The following is a 16135-nucleotide window of genomic DNA, read 5'->3' as shown; positions in this document are numbered from 1 at the left end:
GAGATGTGTCGCGCTGCATGGTGGTCACAGGCCACAAATCAACAGCCTGATCAACTCTATGTGAAGGAGATGTGTCATGCTGCATGGTGGTCACAGGCCACAAATCAACAGCCTGATCAACTCTATGTGGAGGAGATGTGTCGCGCTGCATGGTGGTCACAGGCCACAAATCAACAGCCTGATCAACTCTATGTGGAGGAGATGTGTCGCGCTGCATGGTGGTCACAGGCCACAAATCAACAGCCTGATCAACTCTATGTGGAGGAGATGTGTCGCGCTGCATGGTGGTCACAGGCCACAATCAACAGCCTGATCAACTCTATGTGAAGGAGATGTGTCGCGCTGCATGGTGGTCACAGGCCACAATCAACAGCCTGATCAACTCTATGTGAAGGAGATGTGTCGCGCTGCATGGTGGTCACAGGCCACAAATCAACAGCCTGATCAACTCTATGTGGAGGAGATGTGTCGCGCTGCATGGTGGTCACAGGCCACAATCAACAGCCTGATCAACTCTATGTGAAGGAGATGTGTCGCTGCATGGTGGTCACAGGCCACAATCAACAGCCTGATCAACTCTATGTGAAGGAGATGTCGCTGCATGGTGGTCACAGGCCACAAATCAACAGCCTGATCAACTCTATGTGAAGGAGATGTCGCTGCATGGTGGTCACAGGCCACAAATCAACAGCCTGATCAACTCTATGTGAAGGAGATGTGTCGCGCTGCATGGTGGTCACAGGCCACAAGTCAACAGCCTGATCAACTCTATGTGAAGGAGATGTGTCGCGCTGCATGGTGGTCACAGGCCACAAATCAACAGCCTGATCAACTCTATGTGAAGGAGATGTGTCATGCTGCATGGTGGTCACAGGCCACAAATCAACAGCCTGATCAACTCTATGTGAAGGAGATGTGTCACGCTGCATGGTGGTCACAGGCCACAAATCAACAGCCTGATCAACTCTATGTGGAGGAGATGTGTCGCGCTGCATGGTGGTCACAGGCCACAAATCAACAGCCTGATCAACTCTATGTGGAGGAGATGTGTCGCGCTGCATGGTGGTCACAGGCCACAAATCAACAGCCTGATCAACTCTATGTGGAGGAGATGTGTCACGCTGCATGGTGGTCACAGGCCACAGTCAACAGCCTGATCAACTCTATGTGGAGGAGATGTGTCACGCTGCATGGTGGTCACAGGCCACAAATCAACAGCCTGATCAACTCTATGTGGAGGAGATGTGTCACGCTGCATGGTGGTCACAGGCCACAAATCAACAGCCTGATCAACTCTATGTGGAGGAGATGTGTCACGCTGCATGGTGGTCACAGGCCACAAATCAACAGCCTGATCAACTCTATGTGGAGGAGATGTGTCACGCTGCATGGTGGTCACAGGCCACAAATCAACAGCCTGATCAACTCTATGTGGAGGAGATGTGTCACGCTGCATGGTGAATGGTGGTCACAGGCCACAAATCAACAGCCTGATCAACTCTATGTGGAGGAGATGTGTCGCGCTGCATGGTGGTCACAGGCCACAAATCAACAGCCTGATCAACTCTATGTGGAGGAGATGTGTCACGCTGCATGGTGGTCACAGGCCACAAATCAACAGCCTGATCAACTCTATGTGGAGGAGATGTGTCACGCTGCATGGTGGTCACAGGCCACAAATCAACAGCCTGATCAACTCTATGTGGAGGAGATGTGTCGCGCTGCATGGTGAATGGTGGTCACATCAGATACCGACTGCTTTTCTGATCCACATCTCTACTTTTTTTTTTAAAGGTATCTGTGGCCAACAGATGCATATCAAATCAAATCAAATCAAATCTTATTTGTAACATACACATGGTTAGCAGATGTTAATGCAGTCGGGATTTACAGTCATGTGAAATCCATAGATTAAATATACAGATTAAATCCATAGATTAAATACACAGATTAAATCCATAGATTAAATACACAGATTAAATCCATAGATTAAATCCATAGATTAAATACACAGATTAAATCCATAGATTAAATCCATAGATTAAATACACAGATTAAATCCATAGATTAAATACACAGATTAAATCCATAGATTAAATACACATATTAAATCCATAGATTAAATCCACAGATTAAATACACAGATTAAATCCATAGATTAAATCCATAGATTAAGTCCATAGATTAAATCCATAGATTAAATACACAGATTAAATCCATAGATTAAATCCATAGATTAAATACACAGATTAAATCCATAGATTAAATCCACAGATTAAATCCATAGATTAAATCCATAGATTAAATCCATAGATTAGGGTCTAATGAATTTATTTACATTGACTGATCTCCTTATATGAACTGTAACTCAGTAAAAATCATTTTAAATTGCTACATGTGTAATTATATCTACTTCCATTGTCCTCCAGGAGTGGCTTCAGTTCCTCAGTTGTGTCCCAAATGTCCCCTTATTTCCTACAATTGCACTCCTTTTGACCAGAACCCTATCAGTCGCCTGGTCAAAAGGAGTGCACTATGAAATAGGGTGTCATTTGGGAGATAACATGAAGAGATTAGGGTGGGCTATCTCCCAAATGACACCCTATTTCATAGTGCACTCCTTTTGACCAGGCGACTGATAGGGTTCTGGTCAAAAGGAGTGCATTGTAGGAAATAGGGTGTCATTTGGGCGATAGCCCACCCTAATCTTCATTCTAATTCTTCATGTTATTAATGAATGAATGAATGAATGAAGCCCATGAGACTCCGGACAGATATAATGGTGATTTCAGCTGGCTAATAAACGGCCTTAAGGAGGTTCTTACTTTAGAGTGCTTCTCAAAGTGTGGCAGCGAGCGGTTCTCAAAGCCGTCGGGCACTCGAGAGCCGCTTATAGCCTGCTGGCCCACGCAGGCGATCATCTGGGAGATGTTGATGAAGGATCCTATGGAAGTGAAAATGAAAGGGGTGAAGAAACAAGACCATTATAGCATTACTGAATCATCACCTCAAACAACAAACAAATCCTAAGCATTCTGCCATATACAGGGAAAAGTAAGCAGCCAGAACAGCTCATAGGAGAAGAATCTCCTGTTTCTGTAGCGTGATGTACCAGTACACCCCCTGGACAGGACACTAGTCTATCACCTCAGTACACCCCCTGGATAGGACACTAGTCTATCACCTCAGTACACCCCCTGGACAGGACACTAGTCTATCACCTCAGGACACCCCCTGGACAGGACACTAGTCTATCACCTCAGTACACCCCCTGGACAGGACACTAGTCTATCACCTCAGTACACCCCCTGGACAGGACACTAGTCTATCACTTCAGTACACCCCCTGGACAGGACACTAGTCTATCACTTCAGTACACCCCCTGGATAGGACACTAGTCTATCACCTCAGTACACCCCCCTGGACAGGGCACTAGTCTATCACCTCAGTACACCCCCTGGACAGGACACTCGTCTATCTCCTCAGTACACCCCCTGGACAGGACACTAGTCTATCACCTCAGTACACCCCCTGGACAGGGCACTAGTCTATCACCTCAGTACACCCCCTGGACAGGACACTAATCTATCACCTCAGTATACCCCATGGACAGGACACTAGTCTATCTCCTCAGTACACCCCATGGACAGGACACTAGTCTATCACCTCAGTACACCCCCTGGACAGGACACTAGTCTATCACCTCAGTACACCCCCTGGACAGGACACTAGTCTATCACCTCAGTACACCCCCTGGACAGGACACTAGTCTATCTCCTCAGTAACCCTTGAACAGGACACTAGTCTATCACCTCAGTACACCCCCTGGACAGGACACTAGTCTATCACCTCAGTACACCCCCTGGACAGGACACAAGTCTATCTCCTCAGTAACCCTTGAACAGGACACTAGTCTATCACCTCAGTACACCCCCTGGACAGGACACTAGTCTATCACCTCAGTACACCCCCTGGACAGGACACTAGTCTATCACCTCAGTACACCCCCTGGACAGGACACAAGTCTATCACCTCAGTACACCCCCTGGACTGGACACTAGTCTATCTCCTCCGTACACTACCTGGACAGGACACTAGTCTATCACCTCAGTACACCCCCCTGGACAGGACACTAGTCTATCACCTCAGTACACCCCCTGGACAGGACACTAGTCTATCACCTCAGTACACCCCCTGGACAGGACACTCGTCTATCTCCTCAGTACACCCCCTGGACAGGACACTAGTCTATCTCCTCCGTACACCCCCTGGACAGGACACTAGTCTATCACCTCAGTACACCCCCTGGACAGGACACTAGTCTATCACCTCAGGACACCCCCTGGACAGAACACTAGTCTATCACCTCAGTACACCCCCTGGACAGGACACTAGTCTATCACCTCAGTACACCCCCTGGACAGGACACTAGTCTATCACCTCAGGACACCCCCTGGACAGGACACTAGTCTATCACCTCAGTACACCCCCTGGACAGGACACTAGTCTATCACCTCAGTACACCCCCTGGACAGGACACTAGTCTATCACCTCAGTACACCCCCTGGACAGGACACTAGTCTATCACCTCAGTACACCCCCTGGACAGGACACTAGTTTATCACCTCATTACACCCCCTGGACAGGACACTAGTCTATCACCTCAGTACACCCCCTGGACAGGACACTAGTCTATCTCCTCAGTACACCCCCTGGACAGGACACTAGTCTATCTCCTCAGTACACCCCCTGGACAGGACACTAGTCTACCACAACACCATTGACTTGGACACCTTTGAGTCACACACTCTAACCACAGCACCATCGAGTCACACACTCTAATAACCACAGCACCATCGAGTCACACACTCTACCCACAGCACCATCGAGTCACACACTCTAACCACAGCACCATCGAGTCACACACTCTAACCACAGCACCATCGAGTCACACACTCTAACCACAGCACCATCGAGTCACACACTCTAACCACAGCACCATCGAGTCACACACTCTAACCACAACACCATCGAGTCACACACTCTAACCACAACACCATCGAGGCACACACTCTAACCACAACACCATTGAGTCAAACATTCTAACCACAGTTGACTTGGACACCATTGAGTCACACTCTAACCACAACACCATTGACTTGGACCATATACAGCTACTGCCAATAATCAATGAATACATGAGAAATGTAGCAGGGAGAAGAGACATGATGGAGAGATGTTGATGAGACTACAGCAGGGAGAAGAGACATAATGATGGAGAGATGTTGATGAGTCTACAGCAGGGAGAAGAGACATGATGGAGAGATGTTGATGAGACTACAGCAGGGAGAAGAGACATGATGATGGAGAGATGTTGATGAGACTACAGCAGGGAGAAGAGACATGATGGAGAGATGTTGATGAGTCTACAGCAGGGAGAAGAGACATGATGATGGAGAGATGTTGATGAGTCTACAGCAGGGAGAAGAGACATGATGATGGAGAGATGTTGATGAGTCTACAGCAGGGAGAAGAGACATGATGATGGAGAGATGTTGATGAGTCTACAGCAGGGAGAAGAGACATAATGATGGAGAGATGTTGATGAGTCTACAGCAGGGAGAAGAGACATGATGATGGAGAGATGTTGATGAGAGAGTCTACAGCAGGGAGAAGAGACATAATGATGGAGAGATGTTGATGAGAGTCTACAGCAGGGAGAAGAGACATGATGATGGAGAGATGTTGATGAGAGAGATGTTGATGAGAGAGATGTTGATGAGAGTCTACAACAGGGAGAAGAGACATGATGATGGAGAGATGTTGATGAGACTACAGCAGGGAGAAGAGACATGATGATGGAGAGATGTTGATGAGACTACAGCAGGGAGAAGAGACATGATGGAGAGATGTTGATGAGAGTCTACAGCAGGGAGAAGAGATATGATGATGGAGAGATGTTGATGAGTCTACAGCAGGGAGAAGAGACATGATGATGGAGAGATGTTGATGAGACTACAGCAGGGAGAAGAGACATGATGGAAAGATGTTGATGAGAGTCTACAGCAGGGAGAAGAGACAGCATGGGAGATGTTGATGAGACTACAGCAGGGAGAAGAGATGATGGAGAGATGTTGATGAGAGTCTACAGCAGGGAGAAGAGACATGATGATGGAGAGATGTTGATGAGTCTACAGCAGGGAGAAGAGACATAATGATGGAGAGATGTTGATGATACAGTTGATGAGTCTGAGTCTACAGCAGGGAGAAGAGACATAATGATGGAGAGATGTTGATGAGTCTACAGCAGGGAGAAGAGACATGATGATGGAGAGATGTTGATGAGACTACAGCAGGGAGAAGAGACATAATGATGGAGAGATGTTGATGAGTCTACAGCAGGGAGAAGAGACATGATGGAGAGATGTTGATGAGAGTCTACAGCAGGGAGAAGAGACATGATGATGGAGAGATGTTGATGAGTCTACAGCAGGGAGAAGAGACATGATGATGGAGAGATGTTGATGAGTCTACAGCAGGGAGAAGAGACATGATGATGGAGAGATGTTGATGGAGAGAGTCTACAGCAGGGAGAAGAGACATAATGATGGAGAGATGTTGATGAGAGTCTACAGCAGGGAGAAGAGACATGATGATGAGATGTTGATGAGAGACTACAGCAGGGAGAAGACATGTTGATGGAGAGATGTTGATGAGTCTACAGCAGGGAGAAGAGACATGATGATGGAGAGATGTTGATGAGACTACAGCAGGGAGAAGAGACATGATGGAGAGATGATGGAAGAGATGTTGATGAGAGTCTACAGCAGGGAGAAGAGACATGATGATGGAGAGATGATATGATGATGATGAGTCTACAGCAGGGAGAAGAGACATGATGATGGAGAGATGTTGATGAGACTACAGCAGGGAGAAGAGACATGATGGAAAGATGTTGATGTTGATGAGTCTACAGCAGGGAGAAGAGACATGATGATGGAGAGATGTTGATGAGACTACAGCAGGGAGAAGAGACATGTTGGGAGCAGGGAGAAGAGACATAATGATGGAGAGATGTTGATGAGACTACAGCAGGGAGAAGAGACATGATGATGGAGAGATGTTGATGAGTCTACAGCAGGGAGAAGAGACATAATGATGGAGAGATGTTGGGAGAAGAAGACATAATGATGGAGAGATGACATGATGAGAGATGTTGATGAGACTACAGCAGGGAGAAGAGACATAGATGATGGAGAGATGTTGATGAGACTACAGCAGGGAGAAGAGACATAATGATGATGGAGATGTTGATGAGACTACAGCAGGGAGAAGAGACATAATGATGGAGAGATGTTGATGATGCAGGGAGAAGAGACATGATGGAGAGATGTTGATGAGAGTCTACAGCAGGGAGAAGAGACATGATGATGGAGAGATGTTGATGAGTCTACAGCAGGGAGAAGAGACATGATGATGGAGAGATACAGCAGGGAGAATAGACATAATAATGATGGATAGATTGATGAGTCTACAGCAGGGAGAAGAGACATGATGATGGAGAGATGTTCTACAGCAGGAGAAGAGACAGCACAGCAGGGAGAAGAGATGAGAAGATGTTGACATACAGCAGGGAGAAGAGACATGATGATGGAGAGATGTTGATGAGACTACAGCAGGGAGAAGAGATGATGATGGAGAGATGTTGATGAGTCTACAGCAGGGAGAAGAGACATGATGATGGAGAGATGTTGATGAGTCTACAGCAGGGAGAAGAGACATGATGATGGAGAGATGTTGATGAGTCTACAGCAGGGAGAAGAGACATGATGATGGAGAGATGTTGATGAGAGTCTACAGCAGGGAGAAGAGAGATGTTGATGATGGAGAGATGTTGATGATGGAGAAGAGACATGATGATGGAGAGATGTTGATGAGACTACAGCAGGGAGAAGAGACATGATGATGGAGAGATGTTGATGAGTCTACAGCAGGGAGAAGAGACATAATGATGGAGAGATGTTGAGCAGGGAGAGACTACAGCAGGGAGAAGAGACATAATGATGGAGAGATGTTGATGAGTCTACAGCAGGGAGAAGAGACATAATGATGGAGAGATGTTGATGAGTCTACAGCAGGGAGAAGAGACATAATGATGGAGAGATGTTGATGAGAGTCTGACAGCAGGGAGAAGAGACATGATGGAGAGATGTTGATGAGTCTACAGCAGGGAGAAGAGACATGATGATGGAGAGATGTTGATGATGGAGAGATGATGATGAGTCTACAGCAGGGAGAAGAGACATGATGATGGAGAGATGTTGATGAGACTACAGCAGGGAGAAGAGACATGATGATGGAGAGATGTTGATGAGTCTACAGCAGGGAGAAGAGACATGATGATGGAGAGATGTTGATGAGTCTACAGCAGGGAGAAGAGACATGATGATGGAGAGATGTTGATGAGAGTCTACAGCAGGGAGAAGAGACATGATGATGGAGAGATGTTGATGAGAGCAGGGAGAAGAGACATGATGATGGAGAGATGTTGATCTACAGCAGGGAGAAGAGACATGATGATGGAGAGATGTTGATGAGTCTACAGCAGGGAGAAGAGACATGATGGAGAGATGTTGATGAGAGTCTACAGCAGGGAGAAGAGACATAATGATGGAGAGATGTTGATGAGAGTCTACAGCAGGGAGAAGAGACATGATGATGGAGAGATGTTGATGAGTCTACAGCAGGGAGAAGAGACATAATGATGGAGAGATGTTGATGAGTCTACAGCAGGGAGAAGAGACATGATGGAGAGATGTTGATGAGAGTCTACAGCAGGGAGAAGAGACATGATGATGGAGAGATGTTGATGAGTCTACAGCAGGGAGAATAGACATGATGATGGAGAGATGACATGATGATGGAGAGATGTTGATCTACAGCAGGGAGAAGAGACATGATGATGGAGAGATGTTGATGAGTCTACAGCAGGGAGAAGAGACATGATGATGGAGAGATGTTGATGAGTCTACAGCAGGGAGAAGAGACATGAGGGGAGAGATGATGGAGAGATGATGATGAGATACAGCAGGGAGAAGAGACATAATGATGGAGAGATGTTGATGAGAGTCTACAGCAGGGAGAAGAGACATGATGATGGAAGAGAGATGTTGATGAGTCTACAGCAGGGAGAAGAGACATGATGATGGAGAGATGTTGATGAGTCTACAGCAGGGAGAAGAGACATGATGATGGAGAGATGTTGATGAGAGTCTACAGCAGGGAGAAGAGACATGATGATGGAGAGATGTTGATGAGTCTACAGCAGGGAGAAGAGACATAATAATGATGGAGAGATGTTGATGAGTCTACAGCAGGGAGAAGAGACATGATGATGGAGAGATGTTGATGAGACTACAGCAGGGAGAAGAGACATGATGATGGAGAGATGTTGATGAGTCTACAGCAGGGAGAAGAGACATGATGATGGAGAGATGTTGATGAGTCTACAGCAGGGAGAAGAGACATGATGATGGAGAGATGTTGATGAGTACAGCAGGGAGAAGAGACATGATGATGGAGAGATGTTGATGAGACTACAGCAGGGAGAAGAGACATAATGATGGAGAGATGAGTCTACAGCAGGGAGAAGAGACATGATGATGGAGATGTTGAGAGATGTTGATGAGACTACAGCAGGGAGAAGAGACATGATGATGGAGAGATGTTGATGAGTCTACAGCAGGGAGAAGAGACATGATGATGGAGAGATGTTGATGAGTCTACAGCAGGGAGAAGAGACATGATGATGGAGAGATGTTGATGAGACTCTACAGCAGGGAGAAGAGACATAATGATGGAGAGATGTTGATGAGACTCTACAGCAGGGAGAAGAGACATGATGATGGAGAGATGTTGATGAGTCTACAGCAGGGAGAAGAGACATGATGGAGAGATGTTGATGCGAGTCTACAGCAGGGAGAAGAGACATAATGATGGAGAGATGTTGATGAGTCTACAGCAGGGAGAAGAGACATGATGATGGAGAGATGTTGATGAGTCTACAGCAGGGAGAAGAGACATAATGATGGAGAGATGTTGATGAGTCTACAGCAGGGAGAAGAGACATGATGGAGAGATGTTGATGAGAGTCTACAGCAGGGAGAAGAGACATGATGATGGAGAGATGTTGATGAGTCTACAGCAGGGAGAAGAGACATAATGATGATGGAGAGATGTTGATGAGTCTACAGCAGGGAGAAGAGACATGATGATGGAGAGATGTTGATGAGACTACAGCAGGGAGAAGAGATGATGATGGAGAGATGTTGATGAGAGTCTACAGCAGGGAGAAGAGACAGGGAGAAGAGACATGATGATGGAGAGATGTTGATGAGAGTCTACAGCAGGGAGAAGAGACATAATGATGGAGAGATGTTGATGAGTCTACAGCAGGGAGAAGAGACATGATGGATGATGTTGAGAGATGTTGATGGAGAGATGTTGTCTACAGCAGGGAGAAGAGACATGATGATGGAGAGATGTTGATGAGTCTACAGCAGGGAGAAGATGGAGAGATGTTGATGAGACTACAGCAGGGAGAAGAGACATGATGATGGAGAGATGAGACATAATGATGATGAGTCTACAGCAGGGAGAAGAGACATGATGATGGAGAGATGTTGATGAGTCTACAGCAGGGAGAAGAGATGATGATGGAGAGATGTTGATGAGTCTACAGCAGGGAGAAGAGACATGATGATGGAGAGATGTTGATGAGAGCAGGGAGAAGAGACATGATGATGGAGAGATGTTGATGAGTCTACAGCAGGGAGAAGAGACATAATGATGGAGAGATGTTGATGAGTCTACAGCAGGGAGAAGAGACATGATGATGGAGAGATGTTGATGAGTCTACAGCAGGGAGAAGAGACATGATGATGGAGAGATGTTGATGAGTCTACAGCAGGAGAAGAGACATGATGATGGAGAGATGTTGATGAGTCTACAGCATGAGGCAGGGAGAAGAGACATGATGATGGAGAGATGTTGATGAGTCTACAGCAGGGAGAAGAGACATGATGATGGAGAGATGTTGATGAGAGTCTACAGCAGGGAGAAGAGAATGATGGAGAGATGTTGATGATCTACAGCAGGGAGAAGAGATGATGGAGAGATGTTGATGAGTCTACAGCAGGGAGAAGAGACATGATGATGGATGATGTTGAGAGAGGGAGAAGAGACATTGATGTTGATGAGAGTCTACAGCAGGGAGAAGAGACATGATGATGGAGAGATGTTGATGAGAGTCTACAGCAGGGAGAAGAGACATGATGATGGAGAGATGATTGATGAGAGACATACAGATGAGAAGAGACAGGGAGATAGATGATGGAGAAGATGTTGATGAGTCTACAGCAGGGAGAAGAGACATGATGGAGAGATGTTGATGAGAGTCTACAGCAGGGAGAAGAGACATAATGATGGAGAGATGTTGATGAGAGTCTACAGCAGGGAGAAGAGACATGATGGAGAGATGATGGAGAGAGGGAGAAGAGACATAATGATGGAGAGATGTTGATGAGTCTACAGCAGGGAGAAGAGACATGATGATGGAGAGATGATGGAGAGATGTTGATGAGAGTCTACAGCAGAGGAGAAGAGAGACATGATGGAGAGATGTTGATGAGAGTCTACAGCAGGGAGAAGAGACATGATGATGGAGAGATGTTGAAGAGACATAATGATGGAGAGATGTTGATGAGTCTACAGCAGGGAGAAGAGACATGATGATGGAGAGATGTTGAAGAGACATAATGATGGAGAGATGTTGATCTACAGCAGGGAGAAGAGACATGATGATGGAGAGATGTTGATGAGAGTCTACAGCAGGGAGAAGAGACATAATGATGGAGAGATGTTGATGAGAGTCTACAGCAGGGAGAAGAGACATGATGATGGAGAGATGTTGATGAGAGTCTACAGCAGGGAGAAGAGACATGGAGAGATGATGGAGAGATGTTGATGAGTCTACAGCAGGGAGAAGAGACATGATGGAGAGATGTTGATGAGTCTACAGCAGGGAGAAGAGACATGATGATGGAGAGATGTTGATGAGTCTACAGCAGGGAGAAGAGATGATGGAGAGACATAATAATGATGGAGAGATGTTGATGAGTCTACAGCAGGGAGAAGAGACATGATGATGGAGAGATGTTGATGAGACTACAGAGTCTACAGCAGGAGAAGAGACATGATGATGGAGAGATGTTGATGAGTCTACAGGGAGAAGAGACATGATGATGGAGAGATGTTGATGAGTCTACAGCAATGAGAAGAGACATGATGATGGAGAGATGTTGATGAGTCTACAGCAGGGAGAAGAGACATGATGATGGAGAGATGTTGATGAGTCTACAGCAGGGAGAAGAGACATGATGGAGAGATGAGAGATGGATGAGACTACAGCAGGGAGAAGAGACATGATGATGGAGAGATGTTGATGATGAGATGTTGATGAGAGTCTACAGCAGGGAGAAGAGACATGATGATGGAGAGATGTTGATGAGAGTCTACAGCAGGGAGAAGAGATGGAGAGATGTTGATGAGTCTACAGCAGGGAGAAGATGATGATGGAGATGATGACTACAACAGGGAGAAGAGACATGATGGAGAGATGTTGATGAGAGTCTACAGCAGGGAGAAGAGACATGATGATGGAGAGATGTTGATGAGTACAGCAGGGAGAAGAGACATAATGATGGAGAGATGTTGATGAGTCTACAGCAGGGAGAAGAGACATGATGATGGAGAGATGTTGATGAGTCTACAGCAGGGAGAAGAGACATAATGATGGAGAGATGTTGATGAGAGTCTACAGCAGGGAGAAGAGACATGATGATGGAGAGATGTTGATGAGACTATGATGGAGCAGATGGAGAAGAGACATGATGATGGAGAGATGTTGGAGAGATGTTGATGAGTCTACAGCAGGGAGAAGAGATGATGACTACAGCAGGGGAGAAGAGACATGATGGAGAGATGTTGATGATCTACAGCAGGGAGAAGAGACATGATGATGGAGAGATGTTGATCTACAGCAGGGAGAGAGATGTTGATGAGACTACAGCAGGGAGAGAGACAGACATAATGATGGAGAGATGTTGATGAGAGTCTACAGCAGGGAGAAGAGACATGATGGAGAGATGTTGATGAGAGTCTACAGCAGGGAGAAGAGACATGATGATGGAGAGATGTTGATGAGAGTCTACAGCAGGGAGAAGAGACATAATGATGGAGAGATGTTGATGAGTCTCTACAGCAGGGAGAAAGAGACATGATGGAGAGATGTTGATGAGTCTACAGCAGGAGAAGAGACATAATGATGGAGAGATGTTGATGAGAGTCTACAGCAGGGAGAAGAGACATGATGATACAGCAGGGAGAGAGATGTTGATGAGTCTACAGCAGGCAGGGAGAAGAGACATGATGATGGAGAGATGTTGATGAGAGTCTACAGCAGGGAGAAGAGACATGATGATGGAGAGATGTTGATGAGAGTCTACAGCAGGGAGAAGAGACATGATGATGGAGAGATGTTGATGGAGAGATGTTGATCTACAGCAGGGAGAAGAGACATGATGATGGAGAGATGTTGATGAGAGTCTACAGCAGGGAGAAGAGACATAATGATGGAGAGATGTTGATGAGACTACAGCAGGGAGAAGAGACATGATGATGGAGAGATGTTGATGAGACTCTACAGCAGGGAGAAGAGACATAATGATGGAGAGATGTTGATGAGTCTACAGCAGGGAGAAGAGACATGATGGAGAGATGTTGATGAGACTCTACAGCAGGGAGAAGAGACATGATGGAGAGATGTTGATGAGAGTCTACAGCAGGGAGAAGAGACATGATGGAGAGATGTTGATGAGTCTACAGCAGGGAGAAGAGACATAATGATGGAGAGATGTTGATGAGAGTCTACAGCAGGGAGAAGAGACATGATGATGGAGAGATGTTGATGAGAGTCTACAGCAGGGAGAAGAGACATGATGATGGAGAGATGTTGATGAGTCTACAGCAGGGAGAAGAGACATGATAATGGAGAGATGTTGATGAGAGTCTACAGCAGGGAGAAGAGACATGATGGAGAGATGTTGATGAGTCTACAGCAGGGAGAAGAGACATGATGATGGAGAGATGTTGATGGAGAGAGTCTACAGCAGGAGAAGAGACATGATGATGGAGAGATGTTGATGAGAGTCTACAGCAGGGAGAAGAGACATAATGATGGAGAGATGTTGATGAGAGTCTACAGCAGGGAGAAGAGACATAATGATGGAGAGATGTTGATGAGAGTCTACAGCAGGGAGAAGAGACATGATGATGGAGAGATGTTGATGAGTCTGAGGGAGAAGAGATGTTGATGATGAGTCTACAGCAGGGAGAGAAGAGACATGATGATGGAGAGATGTTGATGAGTCTACAGCAGGGAGAAGAGACATGATGATGGAGAGATGTTGATGGAGAGTCTACAGCAGGGAGAAGAGACATGATGATGGAGAGATGTTGATGAGAGTCTACAGCAGGGAGAAGAGACATGATGATGGAGAGATGTTGATGAGAGTCTACAGCAGGGAGAAGAGACATGATGATGGAGAGATGTTGAGGGAGAAGAGACATGATGATACAGCAGGGAGAAGAGACATGATGATGGAGAGATGTTGATGAGAGTCTACAGCAGGGAGAAGAGGATGAGAAGAGACATGATGATGGAGAGATGTTGATGAGAGTCTACAGCAGGGAGAAGAGACATGATGATGGAGAGATGTTGATGGAGAGAGATGAGAGCCTACAGCAGGGAGAAGAGACATAATGATGGAGAGATGTTGATGAGAGACTACAGCAGGGAGAAGAGACATAATGATGAGAGAGATGTTGATGAGACTACAGCAGGGAGAAGAGACATGATGATGGAGAGATGTTGATGATGAGTCTACAGCAGGGAGAAGAGACATAATGATGGAGAGATGTTGATGAGACTACAGCAGGGAGAAGAGACATAATGATGGAGAGATGTTGATGAGACTCTACAGCAGGGAGAAGAGACATAATGATGGAGAGATGTTGATGAGTCTACAGCAGGGAGAAGAGACATGATGGAGAGATGTTGATCTACAGCAGGGAGAAGAGACATGATGATGGAGAGATGTTGATGAGTCTACAGCAGGGAGAAGAGACATGGAGAGATGATGGAGAGATGTTGATGAGAGTCTACAGCAGGGAGAAGAGACATAATGATGGAGAGATGTTGATGAGATGAGGAGAGATGACATGATGATGGAGAGATGTTGATGAGACTCTACAGCAGGGAGAAGAGACATGATGATGGAGTCTACAGCAGGGAGAAGAGATGTTGTTGATGAGTCTACAGAGGGAGAAGAGACATGATGATGGAGAGATGTTGATGAGTCTACAGCAGGGAGAAGAGACATGATGGAGAGATGTTGGAGTCTACAGCAGGGAGAAGAGACATGATGATGGAGAGATGTTGATGAGAGTCTACAGCAGGGAGAAGAGACATGATGGAGAGATGTTGGAGAGATCTGATGATGGAGAGAGTCTACAGCAGGGAGAAGAGACATGATGATGGAGAGATGTTGATGAGAGTCTACAGCAGGGAGAAGAGACATGATGATGGAGAGATGTTGATGAGAGTCAGCAGGGACAGCAGGGAGAAGAGATGATGGAGAGATGTTGATGAGACTCTACAGCAGGGAGAAGAGACATGATGGAGAGATGTTGATGAGAGTCTACAGCAGGGAGAAGAGACATGATGGAGAGATGTTGATGAGTACAGCAGGGAGAAGAGACATAATGATGGAGAGATGTTGATGAGAGTCTACAGCAGGGAGAAGAGACATGATGATGGAGAGATGTTGATGAGACTACAGCAGGGAGAAGAGACATGATGATGGAGAGACATGATGATGGAGAGATGTTGATGAGACTACAGCAGGGAGAAGAGACATGATGATGATGGAGAGATGTTGATGAGAGTCTACAGCAGGGAGAAGAGACATGATGATGGAGAGATGTTGATGAGAGTCTACAGCAGGGAGAAGAGACA

General features: G+C 46.0%; 1 protein-coding gene across 2 annotated transcripts in view; it reads right to left on the bottom strand.

Moving 5' to 3' along the window:
• Positions 1–16135, bottom strand: part of polr3a (polymerase (RNA) III (DNA directed) polypeptide A) — a 118713-nt gene that overhangs the window by 61776 nt on the left and 40802 nt on the right. For both annotated transcript variants that reach the window (XM_065022963.1, XM_065022964.1), the window contains exon 18: positions 2826–2944. In XM_065022963.1, coding sequence (XP_064879035.1) covers positions 2826–2944 — 119 coding nt within the window. The remainder of the gene's footprint in view (positions 1–2825; positions 2945–16135) is intronic.

The sequence above is a fragment of the Oncorhynchus nerka genome, linkage group LG10 (assembly GCF_034236695.1).
Source record: "Oncorhynchus nerka isolate Pitt River linkage group LG10, Oner_Uvic_2.0, whole genome shotgun sequence".
NCBI classification, from domain to species: Eukaryota; Metazoa; Chordata; class Actinopteri; order Salmoniformes; family Salmonidae; genus Oncorhynchus; species Oncorhynchus nerka.
The sequence above is the reverse complement of the archived record's forward strand: the minus strand, read 5'-3'. Positions and strand labels throughout refer to the sequence as shown.